Source organism: Notechis scutatus, chromosome 8, assembly GCF_049901735.1.
Source record: "Notechis scutatus isolate UNSWTSFEM ecotype Mainland chromosome 8, rNotScu1.2, whole genome shotgun sequence".
Lineage (NCBI taxonomy): Eukaryota > Metazoa > Chordata > Lepidosauria > Squamata > Elapidae > Notechis > Notechis scutatus.
The window spans coordinates 14,895,026-14,916,328 of NC_142016.1; the positions used below are offsets into that span (position 1 = coordinate 14,895,026).

General features: G+C 40.2%; 1 protein-coding gene across 4 annotated transcripts in view; it reads left to right on the forward strand.

The window, feature by feature from the left end:
* Window positions 1–21,303, forward strand: part of PTPRU (protein tyrosine phosphatase receptor type U) — a 397,711-nt gene that overhangs the window by 339,871 nt on the left and 36,537 nt on the right. For all 4 annotated transcript variants that reach the window (XM_087970795.1, XM_087970796.1, XM_026679426.2 and 1 more), the window contains 6 exons: window positions 3,100–3,136; window positions 3,929–4,026; window positions 4,128–4,244; window positions 12,173–12,327; window positions 19,566–19,701; window positions 21,131–21,280. In XM_087970795.1, the coding sequence (XP_087826921.1) occupies window positions 3,100–3,136; window positions 3,929–4,026; window positions 4,128–4,244; window positions 12,173–12,327; window positions 19,566–19,701; window positions 21,131–21,280 (693 nt within the window). The remainder of the gene's footprint in view (window positions 1–3,099; window positions 3,137–3,928; window positions 4,027–4,127; window positions 4,245–12,172; window positions 12,328–19,565; window positions 19,702–21,130; window positions 21,281–21,303) is intronic.

The following is a 21,303-nucleotide window of genomic DNA, read 5'->3' on the forward strand; positions in this document are numbered from 1 at the left end:
AGTTAATTTAGCCTTCCATCCTTCCATTGTCAATAAAATTATTACTGACATATCCCCCCCCCCCAGATTTTGGGGGGGAATATGCAAATAATGCTTACATTGTAAACCACCCAGAGAGTCCTGTAAAATGCGACGGTTGGTTTATGTCTACATGCTCTTGCTGCTATTTGTCTTCACTGCCTACAACATGGGACATTGTATTGTATTGTGTTGTGTCTATTTGCATGATATGTCTCCTTGAGCTTAAATCTAGATATTTGAAAAACTAAGCCGCTGCTCTGCTTCCTTCTTTTCCATACTTTGTAATGTAAGGATAATTGACTGATTAGTTTTACCCACTTGGATACATTTTACTCACAATATATTACTAACAACCTCAATTCTTATGCCGTATAGGTGGTATCAACCTTTCACAAATATCGCACCAGGCATTCAAACTGAAATGTTTATAGTTCCCATTGTAATGCCTTTCAACAACACTTACACTCTCATTTGGACTTTGTAAAAGCCCAAGTAATTGTGCACTTAAAGGTGTTCATGATTGTGAAAACTCCTAAATTTAAAAGGTAACAATTTGCAAAATTAGTATTAATATTGACTAATGAAAATGTTTGTGTGCTCTTGATGTTAGCGATTCAGAAATAATAAACCCCAAATGGTAGGCACCCTATGCTCCCTTTTGGCTTGGAGCTTCCGTAATATTTAGCCAAACACTTTCTTTTATTCTGCTCCTGCCTCTGCCTCCTAGTAAGATATCTCCTTTTCCATAGCAACTGAGAGCAAATGGTGGAGATCTGGCTGTTTGTCTTGGCCAGATCTTAGCAAAGACAGTAGAACATGGGAGATTGAAGGCCATATGGGAAATCTTAGGCTCTGCTATTGAGTCAAAGCGCTTCTTGATATGCTCTTGTTGATTGGCCCTTTTCCATCTTTTTCTCACTTGGGAGTTAGCTGTGTGCGTGCATTAAATGGCTTAGAACCAGAGTCTCAAACTTAGTAACTTTAAAACTTGTGGACTTCAACTCCCAGAATTCCTCAGCCAGTTAGTCCATAAATTAAAGTTGTCAAGTTTGGAGATCTCTGGCTCAGAAGAAGTGGTTGCTCAGGGCATAGAGGTAGTCCTTGACTTGCAACCACAACTGGGACCAGAATTTCTATTACTAAGCAAGGTCACTGTTAAGTGAGTCACACCTGATTTTATGACCGTTTTTTAAACTACAGTCGTTAAGCAGATCACTGCAGTTCAGTTAATTGTGTAGCTTGTTAAGCAAATCCACCCCCCACCCACCCAATTGATTTTGCTTGCTGGAATCCAGCTGGGAAGGTTGCAAATAGAATCACATCACCTTGGGGCTTTGCAACCATCATAAATCCATGCCAGTTGCCAAGTGTCCAAATTTTGATCATGTGACTCTGGAGAATGCTGTGATGGTCATATGTGCGAGAACCAGTCATAAGTCGCTTTTTTCCAGGACTGTTGTGTTCAGAGTATTGCAGCCTAAATTCAGCACCAGAAAAGTAAACACAGATGGCTGAGTCTTCATTTAACTTCTTTATAAACACATAAAGTAAATTTTACAATACCAGTTGTAGATTTCTCCAACATGGAGCAAACTCAAACAGAAGCAGACATGTTATAGGTTCAGAGCAGAACTCTAGTTTTCAGCAAGCAAGCTAGTTTCTCTTTCACTTTAGAGCTGAGCACAGAACAGAGATAAACCACACCCAGATTCTCTCTTTAAGTTTCAGCCCTCAATTCAGCTCTCATTGGCTGACCTTGTTAGTAAGCTCTATTCCAGTTCATGAATATACTCTGACACATTGTAACTCTGAACAGTTGCTAAATGGAATGGTTGTAAAATGAGGAATAATTGTCATGACTTCTCTGTGTCATGGTGCTACATGCAGGGTTCTTGAGCTGTGATTTGCTTCTGCTTTTAGTCGCTCATCCCAATGGCCTGTGTGTTCTGGGATGGATGAGTACATTTTCCCTAGAGATGATTTCAGGTTTAGTATCATATGTTGAAGCCCTGTGTTCAGTAGAGACCTGCATGCATAGTTTGTGTTTGAAAATATTTCCGTGCTTGTTAGGACAGGGATATGCATCTATGGATCAGAGATTGCATTTGGCATGACAGAGTAGCAGTCCCATTCATTAAAGTAGTGAGTCGATCCAGAATAATCATTATATACGTTATGAGTGAGATGGGCAGAATCTAATTTGATAAAATAAAAATAAAATAAAAGATTTGATGTTGCTCCTTTCCACATAGCTAACACAATTACATTTTGACTGTATATTTAATCATTTCTCCCTCTTATCACATTGCAAGTTGTTACTTAGTAGTAGAAGCTCTGGGAGGGAAGATTTATGCCCAGGATTTTCAGGGTGGTTTCTTATAGAGGCTCTAGAACCTCTGGTTACCCTCCTCAGCCTGGAAAATGCTGCCATAAGAAAGATGTCCACGTTGCTTTCCTAACAGCAACATGCATTTCCTTCCAGCTTTTCTGGGGTGAAGTTGATGAGGTGTTTATTGGACCTCAGAGCAACCCATTCTGGCTGTGTTAAATAGCTCTTGGCTATCACTGTGATGTGAGGAGGAGGAAGGGTCTACCTCTGTACAAAAGAGAAAGACAGATGGTTGCAAAGGAACTGCTAGTGGATACATATTGGATGGGAACAGCACAAACAATTATGAAAAGTGTACATTGGGGAAGCTGTTTGGAAATACCCGTTCTGCGGTGGGATGTGGAGGCTACGAATGGTGCTTAGGGTTTGGAAGATGTTTTGGTTGAGGTATATTACTTAAACAGAAATCAAATGGAACATTATCTTCCCTGGCTGTACACCTTAAAAGTGTGTAGATTTTGGAATAACTGTTGCAGGAAGAAAGCAAGAGGCTTCAGCTTTCAGAGTAGCAAACCTTAGAGCATATAGAAATGGATAAAATCTTCCTTCCTTCCTTCCTTCCTTCCTTCCTTCCTTCCTTCCTTCCTTCCTTCCTTCCTTCCTTCCTTCCTTCCTTCCTTCCTTCCTTCCTTCCTTCCTTCCTTCCTTCCTTCTTTCCTTCCTATAATGCATATTTTTTTTATTTCCAGGGTTACCAAAGATCTAACCATTTCATAGCCACACAAGGTAAGACCTTCATACCTACTACCTGCATATGGCTTTTTAGCATGCTTTCTTCTTTTAACCCTTGCCCATTTTTCTGCATACATGGAAATGAGACAGCACAAGAAGATGCGCTGTATACTAAATGTGCCCAAAATATTTCATCTTCAAGCTTCCTCAGTGCATTACAAAATATCCAAAACTTAATTGAGATTATATGTTGAGTAAAATAGCCATGGTAGCACAGTGGTTAGAATGTAGTATTGCAGGCAAACTTTGCCCACAGTCAGGGGTTCGATCCTGGCCATCTCAAGGTTGACTCAGTCTTTCATCCTTCTGTGGTCGGTAAAATTAGGACCCAGATTGTTGAGGGCAATATGCTAACATGTGTAAACTGCTCAGAGAGTGCTGTAAAGCACTTTGGGGTGGTATATAAGTCTAAATGCTGGAGTTGTGCTGCGGCCTAGAGGTGGAGCTCTTGCCTCACAATCAGGAGTCTGTGAGTTCGATCCTAGGTAGAGGCAGATATTTCTCTCTCTGGGCACAATGAGCATATATATCTGCTGAACAAAACTCTGCATTGGTGACAGGAAGGGCATCTGGCCATTAAAACACTCTGCTAGCTTCATTCAGTTACTCAGACTCCACCCTGCAAGGATGGAGTTTATTATTAATTATGGAGCCGTTAAAAGATGATGAAGATATAAGTCTAAGTGCTTTTGCTAAAATAGCCATGGTATTTAAATAGGTCCCAGACTTTCTTTATCTCTGTTGCAACCTTTTTTTTTTTTTTTGGATTCTTCCTCTGTGCTCTAGGCCCCAAACAGGAGATGGTCTATGATTTTTGGCGGATGGTGTGGCAGGAACACTGTTCCAGCATAGTGATGATAACAAAACTGGTAGAAGTGGGAAGGGTAAGTGATGATTCTCGGGTTCCTTTTCACCAGTGGCTTCCGATGATGCTTACCTCCTCCACAACAGGCTTAACCATAATCTGTTTTGTTGTTGCATGCAGGTTAAGTGTGCCAAATATTGGCCAGATGACTCAGAGATGTACGGAGACATTAAAATTACCCAGGTGAAATCGGAGACTCTGGCAGAATACGTGGTGAGGACATTCGCCCTGGAAAGGGTAAGATTTGCAGGGATAACCCTCTGTCTGTAAATGTGTTTTATTTTATCCATGTTAATATTTGGACATTTATTTAATTTATTTATAGGTCTTATATGAACTATCTCCTATATGACTCTAGGCAGCACATAATAACATACTACATCAGGACTTTCATCTTCTCCCTTCTCTAATTTTATTCAAAAACACTAGTTTTAAAAATGATTTAAAAGAAGCCCTGAAATATGCTTGGCAGTGGGTAATTAACCTCTTTTTTTTTTAAAGCATTAGTTTGGTAGAGAATTAGGAGTTTGAATATAAGGATATATAATTTATTTTATAATTGAATATATAATCATAAATACAACTGCGAGTTGGGGCCTCTAAACCAGTGTTTAGCAATCTTAGCAATTTGAAGATAAAAGGTATATGGCAGCGGTGTCAAACTCGATTTCATTGAGGGCCACATCAGGGTTATGTTTGACCTCAGGGATTGGGGTGGGTGTGGCCAGTTCGACGTTACTCATCTCGGGGACGCCTGTGGTGGCCTGAGTGCTCGGCCAATGAAAATGGGCTCAGGAGCTCCGTTTTTGGCTGCGACAGCCTCCTGCAACCCTCTGCTAGTAAAAACGGAGCTCGGGAGGTCTGTGTGCGTTCTCCCAAGCTCCGGTTTCGCTGGCAGAAGCGCTGCAGGCCGGTCCTTCACTGTTTCCAGGGTGGCCAGATCTAAGCATCCCGCAGGCTGGGTCCGCCCACGGGCCTTGAGTTTGACACCCCTGGTATATGAGAATGACCTCGGGAGAAGAGTGAAGTGATGTAACCAAGGGAGCAGTCAGATAAAAAGCAGTTTAGCCTGCAGCAGGAATGTGGGTGGGATAGGTAGCTCAGAAGAGACCCTCCCTAGTTTCTTGGGCTGTAAAAGCAATGGGTGGGGCATATATACTATCAGACTAGCAAGATTCTGCATGAGTAGTAAATTCTGGGAACTGAAGTCTATATATCTTAAAGTTGCTGAGGTTGAGAAACACTGCTTATAAAGAACAGGCAAAACCCCTGATTATGGCTTGACTCCTATAGCAATCCTGCAGGCACTTATATATGCTTCACAGTGCTTTCCAGCCCTCTCTAAGTAGTTTTACAGAGTCAGCCTCTTGCCCCCAACAATCTGGGTCCTCATTTTACCCATCTCGGAAGAATGGAAGTGTGAGTTAGCCTTGAGCCTGGAGAGATTCGAACTGTCAAATTGCAGGCAGCCGCCAGGCAGCAGAAGTAGCCCGCAGTACTGCACTCTAACCACTGCACCGCCTTGGCTCATACCATTAGTTTACTTAGTATAGTATACCATTAGTTTACTTAGTATAGTAAGGAACATTATATGCCTAGTGTACATAGATAAACTACAAGTATAACAGAAAAACATCTTAATAGACAAATAAGATTGTTAACACTCAAGTCAGAGTTTGGTTCTAAGCCATCTAGTGAAAAAAGTAGATCTCCCTTCTAAAAAAACAACACCTGTATTTTTCGTCTTCGTAGATTTTGAGTCAGCATTTCATCCATTCTCAAAAGAGAGAAATTACAGGAGACAGATGTTGATAATGCCTCTTTCTATTAATACATAATTTGTTTGTTGATATTGAATGTAATAGTCAAGGATAGCTGTCAGACAGGATCCCTAATTGAAAAGATGCCAAGCAAGGCTGCTTGTAAGACCCATCATTGTTTAACACACCAGAGACATACATACCTACATTCTTTAATTACAGATCAGACATATTATCACCCACATTGTCTAGTAGGCCAACCACTCTCTAATTTAGCTTTTTTTGATTTCACAGTCATAATTTAATTGAGGAGAATGTTAAGGGCTCTGGTTTTCTATTGTACAGAAGATATGTTGAATACAAACTAGTCTAAAATTAAGGATAGAGTTTTTGCCAAGGGACCGATTAAACACAGGTGGCAGATTAACAGACAGGCAATAGAACCAAGGGGATTATTATAAATATTGGGAAAACTTTTTCATGCCTCAGGATTGTGGAATGCACAATTGCCATATCTAATGAATAATGCTGAAAACACTGCCTCGGCCAAGCTGAAATTTGATCATGGAATTGGTGACTTCCATATTGCTTCAGTGCTAAAAGTTTTTAATGCCACGGGCTTACTGCTGTTGCTATGTGGGGTGATGTTTAGAAAAGAACCTAGAGATTGTCAAAATAGTTCTTTGAATGTTCTATTCTTTCCCAAAATGTGTTGCAAACACCATACTTAACTTGGAAGCAGAACACGTCTCTTGGAGTCTACAGCCTAGATTATAGAGTTATTTTTTATCCCCTTAAATTAATATTTTTTAGCAGGAAACCTAGCCATGCTTATTTTTCTGTTCATATGGGTGGTTTCTTGCATTGGTGAGATTTGATCTCTTCCCTAGTTGCTTAGCATATCTGGGATTTAGCAAAGCTAGAGAAATGGATTGTGTACGTAGATTGGATAGGTACTGTAATGCAGCCAGTTCTCAGATTCCATCTTTTTCCTTCTAGGGTCTCAGAAGTTGATAAGCCTACTTTCATTAGCTTGTTTTGATGTGTTGCTGATAGTAATGGAAGGGATGTGTGTGTTTCCAAAACATACCAGTGAATGGTTGTATCTGCCCTTGTCTACTGATTAGAAGAGAATATTTGTAATTCAGAGTTCAACTGCAGAGTCCTTTGTGGTCTCTGAGCTTGTCTTCTTGCAGACATTTCATTGCCAAACTAGTTAACAGATAATAGATATTCAGAGTTGGAAGGGACCTTGTAGATCATCTAGTCCAACCCCCTGCCCAAGCAGAGACCCTACACCATTTCTGACAGATGGGAGTCCAATCTCTTCTTGAAAGTCTCAAGTGATGACGCTCCCACAACTTCCAAAGGCCAGCTGTGGTTGATGGTTCTCACTGTCAGAAAGTTTCTCCTTATTTCCAGGTTAAATCTCTCCTTGTTCAGTTTCCATCCATTATTCCTTGTCTGGCCTTCAGGTGCTTTGGAAAATAGCTTGACCCCTTCCTCTCTGTGGCAGGCCTTCAAGTATTGGAACATAGCTATCATGTCTCCCCTGGTCCTTCTCTTCACTAGACTAGCCATGCCCAGTTCCTGTAATCAATGCATTGATGGTGTTACCTAGTTTGGTAATGAAACATCTGCAAGGACACAACCAAGCTGAGAGATTACCAGCTGCCCTAGTGTGTTTGATTGAGGAGAGTCCATAATCCACTTTTTTCTATGGGGCTAAAAATAGACAGAGGACTGCTCTTATGGTCCATCTTCTAATTGAGCTTTCAAGGTATACTTGGTGACTTTTATGTGTGTTAGCTGTTAGCAGAGAAACGTATCCATCACACCTATAAGATTTGCTGTGTTTTTGTGCTAAATTGTGATCTTCAAAGACGACCGATTGTCCATTGCTGAATGTAGTCAGTGGGTGGCCATCCTTCTTACCTTTTTACTTTGAATTCAGTTTTTAACTTTTATTCAGTCTATTTTATTTCCTACCTTTGACGTATTGAATCTATACACTTTTGATAAGGCTGGTTTTGCAACCGGAATCAAAAGACATGGATGCGATGTCAAAGGAACAGGTTTTTCTGCATTCAAACCGTTGCTTGGAGATCTTGCATCAGTCATGTTCTTTCTCCAGACAGGGATCATTCAATTGTGGGCGAGCTGCCTTGACAAAACCCCTTTCCCCTGAAGGAATGGCAAGAGCCAAAGCTGTAATGTAAAAGTTTGCAAGGAGGGAAGGCTTAATGTAAAATAGGCAAACGGTTCTTGGTTCAGTGAACATGTTTGGAGTTTTGAAAGACGGCTGTCTCTCTATTCTTATAAAAGGGCGATCATGAGAGCTTTTGCTGTTCACAGAAAAATGACTTCCATAGTAAATTTAGCTAGTCATTGACTGTCCATTTACCAGGGTATCTCAGTAAACACGGTAAAAATGCGGTAGACTTACCTGGAATCGGAAGCTAAGTAGGTCAGATCTGGATAATATTTGGGTAGCAGACCACTAAGAGACCATTAGAAAATTCCAGGGCTGTAAACTATTAGATAGTATCTTAACTTACTGCAACTGTGTATGGTTTGCCAATTGCACAGTGGCAGATAGGACAGTGCTCCAGAGGGTTAATGTCATTGCCCAGAGGATCATTGGCTGCCCTCTCCCCTCTTTGGAAGAGCTTTATAGTTCCTGCTGCCTTAAGAAAGTTCAAAACATTCTCAAAGATCCATCTTATCCTGGACACCCTTTTTTTTTTTAACTATTACCATCTGGCAGACGGTACAGGATAATAAAAACAAGGACAAATAGCCTGAAAAACAGTTTCTATCCCAGGGCAGCAACTCTATTGAATTCTACTGTGTAGTGCAATATTCATGCAATATCAGGGGTTTTCAATTCAATGTATAGAATGTGAAGGATGTGTGTTTGTGTTTATTTTCATAGTCATAATGTACACTGAAGTATTTAATATGGTATTTAATTTCATTGTACAAGGTACAGTGACAATAAAGTAAACTAAACTAATCTGAGACTTCAAGAAAACATTCCTAGAAGAATTCAGCACTATCATAATTACTCCCAAGAAAAATGCACGGCTGGGTCCATAGAGACTAGGAGTTAAACTAGTTAATCTTGAAAATCCTAGTTTACTGACAAACTTCCTAGGTTACGTGCTTCTGCTCTTCCTTCTTCCTTCTTGCCTTTTGTTCTTCTTTCTTGCTGTTTCAGGTGTGTTAAGCCTTTCCCACGTGTTTAAGACCATTTTGTTCTCTTGTATACATCCCAAGATGGTGGATAATCCGGTGAGGGCCCAGCTCTTCTTACACACATTTTAACACATTAACCTTTCCTGTTGATCAGTTTCATGCCATCTCAGCCTTCTTGTATAGCTTTTAGAAACTCCATCAAAGTCATCGTCTTAGCAAATAATATTGTAGAGTACCCCTTTATTTACATGGACATTCTTGACGGATTAATTTGAGCCTAAGCACCATATTAATTGTACAGGGAATGGATAATCATTTTTTATCTTGTAGACAGAGGTCGCAAGGTTCAGGCAATTATTGAGCAATTGTAATTGCTCAACCTTGGGACAACCACAGTGGTAATTTGCTCTCCCTCCCTCCTTACTCTGGAAAAAATGTTAAATGACAACCTTGTTTCCAGTGAAGTACAAAAGAGCCTCGGGGATCTAGTTGCCTTGTAACCATTCCAAGGTATTTACTGTAGTTTTCAGTAGAAGGAGACCTTAATCAGGGATCTGGGACTTCCCCCATCAAAACTACTGAATCTAGTTAATGAGGAAACCTGGAAACAGGTCATCTTCTGAGCATATTAAATTTGCCTGGCAGCAGCTCAGCAAGAATGCATTCTATCATAGTAATGATAAGTGATTTAGGATGCAATGCACAAAGCAGAACAGAGAGCACCGACCTTCAGTCCTGGAATAAGCCCATTTTTGTGATTAAAATTCATTCCTAGTTGTATTTCTTGTTCCAGTTTTCCTCCGGTGACCTCAGAAGGGCCGACTTGGTGCTCCCCTTTGCTCTCAAATCCTCACTTCAATCTGGCAAACCAGATTAACCATCTCCCCCCAATTTCCCTGATTCTGTTTGAGAGATTACAATAAGAACACAACTATTTTCTGGGTTGCATTTCCCAAAGTGAAGGCATGACACATTGTATTCTTCCATGCCGGGTTCAATGCAATAATGCGCTGGTAATCTACTGCCTGTCAGCCCAAGTAAATTGTAGCCTCCATAATTATACTTGCCACAGGTGAAACTAGAAAGCACCAGAAGGTTTCCTTTGCATCAACAACTAGAACTTCATTTGCCTTTGATAATTAAACAAGATCAATTTAGTTTAGAGAGCGCTGGACATTTTTTTGAAGTAGTAGTTAACTTTGTTCAGTGTGAATTTAATTTTATCTTCTGGTTTTAAAAACCTGGCAGTTCCAATCTGCTAGCTCCTGCTAAATAACTTTGCTTTCGACTTGATTGTGAAAATTCCCTTGTAGTTGAGATAGATTTCCTTTTTCTTAGTGGGCTTTGCCAAATAGGATCAAGGCTAGCTGTTTGTAGGAGCAGTTTGAACTTATCTGGTACAAATTGAAAGAGGAGGAGGACTGGAATTTAATTTAATTTTCATTTTAAGGAAGAGTGTGTGGTTCAGAGATGCAGTTTGGTGTACTGATGAAAGCATCCGGCTAAAAACTGGGAGATTGTGTGAATTATACATGCAATTCTAAGAGTCCTGGTGGCACAGTGGTTGGAATGCAGTATTGCAGGCTAATTCTGCCTACTATCAGGAGTTCAATCCTGACCAGCTCAAGGTTAACTCAGCCTTCTATACTTCTGAGGTGGGTAAAACAAGAACCCAGATTATTGAGAGCAATATGCTGACTCTATAAACTACTCAGAGAAGACTGCAAAGCACTATGAAGCTTTAAGTGCTATTGACTTGAACTGAATTCTTTATTGTCATTGTATGTATATACACAGTATACATACAACAAAATTCACATAACACCCAGAGACCAGACCTAACATGCACGCACACATGATAATCGCCAAACACCTCCCCACCCGCCAAAATTCCCCGCCTCCTAAAAACACACAAGCATCCACACAACAGACCAAGTAATACTGTCCAACAGCTCACTGATGATGGTCCTTAAGTTCATTGTTAAGTGCAATTATAGCTCTGGGATAAAACTATTCAGAAAATGTGTGGTCCGAGTTTTAATTGTTCTGTGTCTTCTGCCAGAAGGCCACAGTTCACAAAGATTGTGAGCAGGATGGGAAGAATCTCTGAGAATGTTGTGCAACTTCCTCAAACAGGGAGATGCGAAGAGGTCATCCAGGGCTGGTAGCTGGAGCCCAATGATATTCTGGACAGTTTTAATGATTCTTTGTAAAGCTTTTTTGTCTACTACAGAGCTGCTCTCATACCATGCAAGAGTGCCGCATGTCAGGACACTCTCAATGGTGCTGCGGTAGTAGGACAGAAGTAGATACTGAGATAGATTTATCTTTCTGAGCATTCTCAGGAAGTACAGCCTCTTCTGTGCCTTCTTTACAAGCATCTTAGCATTTATAGTCCATGAGAGGTCCTCCGAGATATAAGTGCCCAGAAATTTAAAACTACCAACCCTCTCCACCTTCTCACCATTTATGTACAATGGTAAATGTACATAATTTTATTGCTATTGCTACTCCTGGTTGTAAAGCTACCTGTGTCAACAACACCTTTCTCTCAGCCCTAGGAAGCAGAGCAAGGAAGGAAAGAAGGAAGGAAGGGAAGGAAGGAAGGAAGGAAGGAAGGAAGGAAGGAGGGAGGGAGGGAGGGAGGGAGGGAAGGAAGGAAGGAAGGAGGGAGAGAGGGAGGGAGGAGGGAGGGAAGGAAGGAAGGAAGGAAGGAAGGAAGGAAGGAAGGAAGGAAGGAAGGAAGGAAGGAAGGAAGGAAGGAAGGAAGGAAGGAAGGAAGGGTCAAGTCAACTAATAGCTGCTTTGGACATCAACAGTGCAGATAGTTTGATTCTATTAAGAACACTGCACACTCTGCCTCTGTCTGTCTGTCTGTCTGTCTCTGTCTGTCTGTCTGTCTGTCTGTCTGTCTCTGTCTGTCTGTCTCTGTCTCTGTCTCTCTCTCTCTCTGTGTGTGTGTGTGTGTGTGTGTGTGTCTTGTCTGTCTCTCTCTGTCTACTTCTCTAGTCTGTCAGTCTTGATTCCTGGCAACCACATGGATAATTATTAGACATAGTTATCTCAGCAACATTTTCAGAAGTTTTGTTTTGTTCTTAGGGCTGAGAAACTACCCAAGGCAGGTCTAGAACTCTCTGTCTCCCAGTTTCTAGTCTGGTGCCAGACCACATATAAGATTATCCTCTATCTCACTCTCATTACTTGCAGAGGGGCTATTCAGCAAGGCATGAAGTAAAGCAGTTCCACTTCACGTCATGGCCAGAACACGGGGTACCCTACCATGCCACGGGGCTGCTGGCATTCATTCGCAGAGTCAAAGCTTCTACACCTCCTGATGCAGGACCCATAGTTATTCACTGCAGGTATGTCCAAGAATCATAGTTGTTCATTTTGTTGTTGGTTGTTTTGTTCAAAAAAAAAAAAAAAGATCTCCATCACAGAATGTGGGAAAATACACCTTTTAAGGAGGATATATGAAAAGTTATAGTCAGAAAATAGCCTTATTACGAGCATGATCATGATCAAGAAAATATGCCATCATTTTAGAAAAGTATGGCAAGCCACTAATCTCAAATTTCTCCAATGCACTTTTGGGCATCACTGAATGGCATCTACTCTTGTTTATCATCCCATGATTTCAAAATTATTAAAAAATTCCACCACTATCCCAAAAAAGTATCATGCATTTGAAAGGTGAACATGGAAGATGCACTGGCTAGTTCAGTTTTCTTATGTGACACTTTTTTTTTGTTTCTTTGCCGAAGTCTCTCTGCGTGCTCACAATTCCTACTTGGAACAAGAGCCATGGGAAAAGTACTTGAGGTCTTCCCTTGGAGGGTCAGTAGTAGTGTGGGAAACAGGAAAAGTCTAGGCTGTGGGAAAGATGACCAGACAATGAAATGTCACTAAGTAAACAACCTACTATATTATTAAACATTTGCAAAAAAAAATCTCTCCAAATACCTAACAGTGTTTGTGGTGGCCCAGTTGAATGGAATACTTAGGAGTAATTATTAGAAAAGATTGCTATCAATGAAAGAAATACAGTTGTAGTCCTCTCCAAAGCAGAATTTAAGTCAACCTCTTTGCCACAGAATCATAGGGTTGGAAGGGACCTTGGAGGTCTTCTAGTCCTACCCCTGCTGAAGCAGAAAACCTTATACCATTTCAGACAAATGGTTATCCAATCTCTCTTTGAGAACCTTCTTCTGGAGGCAAGTCATTTCACTGATTAATTGTTCTATCAGGAAATTTCTCCTTAGTTCCAGGTTATTATTTGGCCAAATATTGTAGCCACAAGAAGAAACACTAGTTTCTCATCAAACTGTATTTGTTTCAAGTATTTCCAAATCCTTTCCCTATTGCCAGATTTTGTAGATGGCAAAGGATAACATAAATTCATTGATTATTATTTTTTTGTAGAAGTTGGTGGCTGTGTATAAATAATTATAAAAAAAAACTACCAACCAGAAAAATAAGACGAAGAGCTGGTTATTATTTTCATGCTTTTCAGTTAAAATAAATAACTCACTTTATTCAGAACTGAAAAGATATTCAGTGGATACAAATTACATTAGTGTTGGATTTTCAATCTATTTGGGTATTTCAGCCTGTCTCTGATATTAAGAAATTAATATCCATCATATATCCAATTCTCATTGGATCAAAATTTAGAAAAAGTAGAACCAATTTCTTTCCCTTCATCTTTCTCCTCTCTTCCCATTTCCTGATCACCCAGATTTTAAATATGAGGATAAATATGATCAAGGAATGGGAAGATAGACAGTTTTATAGGATTAGAAGATGGATTATTGAAACTCACTTTACTTCTTCTGAATATATTTTGCAGAAGTTGTTGTTGCAAGTTCTAACTTAGTCTAGAATGAATGAAAGAAGTACAAAAAAAAATATTCTTAAGCTCATGAACTTGTACCCTGAAGAACATTAGCAATGCTAATGTGATTTAAAATCAAAGGAAGTTCTCTGATATTATATAAAACTCTTATATAAATTATAAGAGGCTCTCTTGAAAATCTTAAAATATGAGAAAAGGGCTTAGAACTCTTTACCAAATTATTTTAAATATATTTTGACAAGTCATCAAGAATACATGATGAAAACAAATGATAGATCGTCATAACCCCCCACAGAATTGTAATCTACTAACCATAGTCTTTCTAAATTGTGTTAGAGATGTTTTAATCTAGCTGGAACATCTGCAATGGTGTTGTCCATTTATTTATGGATTTTAATAGAACATTTTTGAGGAAGTGGGATAGAGGAGAGCAAAAAAAAAAAAAATGAAAAACAGTACGGGTAATCTTCGACTTACAACCACAATTGAGCCCAACATTTCTGTTGTTAAATGAGATTTTTGTTAAGTGAGTTTTGCTCCATTTGAGGACATTTCTTACCACACTTGTTAAGTGAATAACTGAAGTTATTAAGTTAGTGACAGGGTTGTTAAGTGAATCTGGCTTTCTCATTGACCTTGCTTGTCAGAAGGTCGCAAAAGGGGATCATGTGACTCTGGGACATGGCAACCGTCATAAATATGAGTCAGTTGCCAGGCATCTGAATTTGGATCATGTGGCAAAAGTTGTAACTGTGAAAAATGGTCCTAAGTCACTTTTTTTTATTGCCGATGTAAATATGAACGTTCACTAAATGAACTGTTGTAAGTTGAGGACTATCTGTACTATAATGTTATGGTCCTTTTCCCCCAGAACTTATAATATGGTGTAATTAATCAGTTGGCTAACAGTTTTACAATAGAAAACACTGGAAAATTAAAGTACAGGTTTTCTTGAATCAGTGATACTTAAAAGTGTAGAAAAGAGGATTGGATTTTAAAAAAATAAAAAAATTAAGAAACAAGCAACAAGCCATTAATTCAAAATCAAACCAACAAGCCATTAATTCAAAATTGTTTTATTTACATTTGATCCCCAGTTTTTAAGTTGCAATAGCAACGTATTGAATTCCCAGTTGCCTCCATCTGTGCAAATATTTTTATAGGCACATTTTATATCAACTATTTGAGATGACAAAGGTCTTTCTCCAGCCTCCCAAAATACACAGGAATTTATTTATGTATCACTTTTGTGTATTTGTGTATTTTCGCTTTCCGGTTTTTAAAATGTGGCATATTTTGTTGACATTAAAATAAAAGCTTTTTAAAAAAAACAAACAGTTACATCTGCAGTTACATTCTCGGAAATGTGCTTCTCCTTTGAATTAAATGTCAAAGAACAAGCACATCCTAATCAAATGAGAATAAGAAGTAGCAGAGGTGAAAAAGGCAGGATAATATTTCAACACAAGAGTAGTATTGTTTTAAGCTCCATCCCAAAAGGTACAACTGAATATGTGAAAACTTGCAACTAGGAATGTATGCAGTGGGGATCTAAACATGGAGACCATAGCCATATCTTTGAGACTTTTTTATACCACCACCATCTTACAGATACAGATAGATACAGATTAACAGAGTTGGAAGGGATCTTGTAGGCTATCTAGTCCAACCCTCCGCCCAAGCAGACCCTACACCATTTCTGACAGATGGCAGTCCAGCCTCTTTTTGAAAGCTTCCAGTGACGAAGCTCCCACAACTTCTGAAGGCAACTTCTGTTCCATTGGTTGATTGCTCTCCCTGTCAGAAAATTTCTTCTTATTTCTAGGTTGAATCTCACCTTGTTCAGTTTCCATCCGTTATTCCTTGTCTGGCCTTCAGGTGCTTTGGAAAACAGCTTGATCCCCTCCTCTCTGTATCAGTCCCTCAAATATTGGAACCCTGCTATCATGTCTCCCCTGGCCCTTCTCTTCATTCAAGAAGCTTCTCTTGGATGAGAAGTGAAATGTTTTCAAAGGAAAAAAAGAAAACCAAGACTATCCAATGGCCTTTTGGAACAATCTCAGCTGTTGGATCATCTTGATAGATGGTCTTGTGTTCAGATATGGAAAGAGCAGGAAGGAATTTCATGCATTGGAATAGACATGGTAACAGGCCAGCCAATGGGAACTGTTTGGTGACTAAGAAACAGCACCTGTTATGAGCCAGACGGCTTGGAGATTGGGCGTGGCTTAGGGTTACTGGTCTATATATAAGAGTTAGTTTGTCCTTGGATCATTGCTTCTGTAATATATAGCTTCTTATTTATATTGCTTCTGTGATTATGACTTCTGGATTTTGCATGGGTATTATATACATGCATCATACTTTATTGTATATAAACAAGTTTCTTCTATAAATGAATCCTGCTGAATTAATTACTTGGGTGCTGGTTGGATTGCTGCATACTCTGGCACTCCTTCCTTCCCTTCCTCCACCATCTCTCATCTATCTATCTATCTATCTATCTATCTATCTATCTATCTATCTATCTATCTATCTATCTATCTATCTATCTATCTATCTATCTATCTATCTATCTCATCCGGCTATCTATCTATCTATCTATCTATCTATCTATCTATCTATCTATCTATCTATCTATCTATCTATCTATCTATCTATCTACCTACCTACCTACCTACCTACCTATCTGTCCCACCTTTACGATTTTTACAAATAACTCAAGGCAGCGAACATATCCATCACATCTTCCTTTTCCCTACAACAACAACCCTGTGAGATGAGTTGGACAGAGAGAGAGGGACTGGCCTAAACTCACCAGGATGGCTTTCTAGGCTAAGGCCAAGCTAAAACTCACAGTCTCCTGGTTTCTGGCTTGGTGCCTTAACCACTAGACCAAACTGGCTCTCTTTACCTGTTTTTTTAAAGTCTTATAATTGACCAGCAATCAATATATACGTCTTAACTTGCTCCATAATTCTGGGGGGCAAGAGATGGTAGGGGACACCATCGCCAGTGGTGGGATTCAAATTTTTTTACTACTGGTTCTGTGGGTATGACTTGATGGGCGTGACATGGCTTGGTGGGCATGGCTTGGTGGGCGTGGCAGGGGAAGGTTGCTGCAAAATCTCCATTCCTCCCCATCCCACTAACCTGCTTTCCAGTTCCGTTCTCCTGTGCAGGGCAACAAAAGAAGACTCAGCCAATCAGCTGGGATTCAATGGGAAGCGGAGAATAGATGGGAGTGGAGCCAGTCAGAGTTGGTATTTGCCAGTTCTCCGAACTACTCAAAATGTCCGCCACCGGTTCTCTGCTGAATACCACCTCTGACTATCACATCTGCTTTTCAAAATTCACTTGCAGAGCAAAGCTCCCGACCGTAGGCACAATGTGGAATCTCTCCTTTCTAAATGTTCCTCTGAGCTCCGGAGGCATTCTGTGTTCGATTTGGCTACATGGTGCTTTCTGGGCCAGATAACGGGAACAAAGTGATGAATGAAAGCAGGGGAATTTCCTCCCACTATGAAACACAGACACTTTTTTTATTTTGGCCTCCAATTGCTTCATCAGTATTCATTCATCAGGGACAACGAGAATAATTAGTTTCCTCAGCTTGCAATCACCGAGAATCACAGCAAGTGATTCATCAGCCCCAGAAATTAGTATATGGGAGGGTTTTAAAGCACACCCTGGAAAAGAGGGGAGAAGGAGCTCCATCGTGCAGCAGTTGGACTTTTGCTATTGACTTGAACAGGTGGGGCTTCTAACCAGAGAAACTGGGGTCATCATATGCTAGAGGCATGCTTCCTTTAAGAGAGAGCAAGGGTGTTTTAAGTGGCATTGCAGCGGACTCTTTAAAAAAGAAATCTCTAACAGATATGATTTGTTCCTTATGTAAATACCAAAGACCTGTTTTAGCCTGGGGAGAAAACTTCTGTTTGCTGTATATGGAGAATGAAATATTGGTCGGGCTCACCACATACTGTAGAACAGGGTCTGCAACCTTAAACACTCAAAAAGCCATTTGGACCTGTTTCCCACAGAAAAGAAAACACCGGGAGCCACAAAACCTGGGTGGGCATGGCCAAGTCAATGTCACTTCCCACCCAGTCACATGACCTTCCCCCTATCACATCTACCCAGGTTTTGTGGCTCCCGGTGTTTTCTGTGGGAAATGGGTCTCTCTCCCTCCCTCCCTCTCATTTCTGTTTTTTTTTTTTTTGTATTTTACTTTCTCAGGCCAGGCAAGGAATTACTTGGGAGGGGAGGGCGAGGGGCGGGGCCAGCCAGTAGTGGGATCACCCAACAGGGAGCCACAGAAGAGGGCCCAAAGAGCCGCATGCGGCTCCAGAGCTGCGGGTTGCTGACACCTGCTGTAGAATCAAGGATACGGGTATTTCTGTGGCTGGAGGATATTTCTACAGCTGGACAGCTCCTTGTCTGGAGGGGCAATGGGAGAAGAGTATCAGCATTGGGTGAGGCCAGGGTCCATATAAGGGCTGCCAGCCTCGTTCTCTGCAGCCAGCTATCTTCAGCTCTTGTCTTTAAACCTAAGAACTGAATCTTCATACTCATGCTAATGATGAATTTCCACACTAAGTCTCTGAACCACTGGATGGAGAGTTCTCTGAATTTGCTCCAAGAAATATATGCAATGGCGGGAGGGATATTCACATAGAGAACGACAAGAGGCCAAGGATGAAATATTTGTTTTATCACAAAGGGGTATGCAAATTCCCTCTTTTTCACTTGAGCATTGCAACATTGCATATTACCACTACAAAAGGGGCAGAGTTGATATCATGATGTCATGATACATATTCCCACCCACCCCCTGCTGTTGAATTCATGGCTGAATGAAAGATTGGACATTATGACATAAATGTTGGCCTATCTATCAAGAGTATATTCATGAACTGGAATAGAGCATGGTAACAAGGTCAGCCAATGAATATGCATAGCAACTAAGTCAGCCAATGAGGACTGTTTGGAAACTGAAACTAGAAGTAGCATAGGCGTGGCTCTATATTAAGCTCTGCAGCTCTGAAGCTATGTTAAGCTCTGAGCCTGTCTATTGAAGATGAAACTAGCTTGCTTGCTGAACTAAAGTGAAACTGATGTCTGTTTCTGAGCTCCTAAGGTGCTACTGAAGTTACTTGCAACATGTTTCTGAGTTTGCTCCATGTTGGAGAAATCTACAACTGGTTTGTAAAATCTACTTATTACATTTATAAAGATGTTAAATGAAGCATCAGCCATCTGTGTTTATTTTTCTGGCGCTGAATTAATGCTGCAAAATTCTGAACACTATCTTATCAGTAAAGAAGGCTTAAACTCTTCACTCCATCCTTGATTGGAAATTTTCTACCACGGGGATGTCCAACCTTGGCAACCTTTAAGATCTGTGCACTTCAACTCACAGAATTCCCCAGCCAGTTGAGGTCCACAAATCTTTACGTTGCCAAGGTTGGACACCTCTGCTCTACCATACTGTCCTTTGTGGACTACAGTATTTTCAAAAGAGATTTTTCTATTGACCTAGCCTTAAATCTAGCTCTAGTCCATAAGCCTTCTAATGAATCTAAAATATAGTCCAACTTTTGGACTGTATTAAGTTCTCAAACTCTGATATCTAGAAATGGGCATCAAAAATGTATGAATTCAAAGGAATTCATGAAACAAATATGGAGACATTTCCACATTTTATACCCAGTTTCTTTTCTCATGCTTCTTCAATCTCTGCAGCGCCGGCACTGGACGGACAGGTTGTTACATTGTTCTGGATGTGATGCTGGACATGGCTGAGTGTGAAGGAGTTGTAGACATTTACAATTGTGTGAAGACTCTCTGCTCACGGAGAATCAACATGATTCAGACTGAAGTGAGTTTATCGGGATGGGGTAGGGCAAAGTACATTGTTCCAGGTAAGTTTGAAAGTCTGTGGAGATTTTCAGTCATCCAGGTCGTGGTTATCCCAAAAGCGCTTTTTCCAAAAGGCAACTGGTCTTTCTTGAGAAAGAAAGTCTATTTTGGAAAGAACTTTACTTTTGGGCCAAGTTTGAAAGCCTCCTTGGTGGTTGGTATGTACCCTTTGTGGCATAATCAGAACAGCTGGGTTCCAAATTATTTCAGGAACAGTTTTACTGTGTAGAATTTTGGTACAAGAGCATTGCAGCCGAATAATGAAATAAAATTCTGTCTTTTCAAGATCTTTCATTTGCTTTATATTGGCTCCTATTTTAGCCCAGGTGGCTTTTCATTTTTACTGCATAGCTACACCAGTTATTTTATTATTGTTTATTAATAATAAATAAAACGATTATTTACTAATAATAAATAAACAATTATTTATTATTATTCAGTGTATGATGAGAACATGACAGAAGAGAAGTAAACATATACACACAATCCAAGTAATTATATACAAAACCTCTACAGTGGCCTCATGACTTGGTGTCCAATTCAGCTATCCAGATGATCACCTCTGGTGTTGCTTCGTGCTGATCTTCTAGGGAACCAGAGAACACACAGTGTGGGAAACCTTGTACGATACGTTTAATAGTTTGCATGTCAGCACCACAGCAAGTTAAGCCCATGTTTCCTCAGCTTTAGCAATTTTGAGATGTGTGGACTTCAACTCCCAGAATTTCCCAGGCTGGGGAATTCTAGGAGTTAAAGAGTCAACACAACTTAAAGTTGCCAAGGTTGAGAAACACTGAGTTAGACAAAAGGACTTTATAAATTTTGATGAGGGCCATTCCCAATTTCAACTGGAGATATTTTGGATTTTTTATCCGATGTAGTATCTGCTCTGTCACTGGTATAAATGCCTCCCTATCCTAACCAGCCACATCTCAGAAGCAGAAGAAGCTGGTATAGTCCAGGTTAACCAAACACAAGTGCCGGATTTTTCTGTGATATGTTATTCCCAAGTAAACATATTATTTAAAATGGGCTAGGATAGTGGTGCAGCTTTGAAACACCGATACCCCCTCCCAAAGGGCATTTTAATGATTAAGAAGATCCAACGGGGAAAAGAGAAGTATGACTTATATATCAGGTTCTTATACTGTTCATAGAATCATAGGCTTGAAAGAGGCCTTGGAGATCTTCTAGAATGGTCCCAAATGAGCTTTTGGAAAGGAAACGTGTTGCAATCAGAGTTGGTTTCAGGATTGTTCAGCCCAGTTCCAACTGTGGATCTCAAGTCTGCTTTGAGCCAATTTTGACCATTTGATTGAGAAGTGGCACAGGAATGATGCAGTTCCGATGTTCTGAACAAATCTTCATTACCTTCATTCCTACTAAAGGAGCAATATGTCTTCATCCATGATGCCATATTGGAAGCCTGTCTTTGTGGAGAGACCAGCATTCCCATCAGTGAGTTCAGACCAACATACAAAGAGATGGTTAGGATAGATCCACAGAGCAATTCATCTCAGTTGCGGGAGGAATTTCAGGTGAGTAATTGAAAACTGGAGGT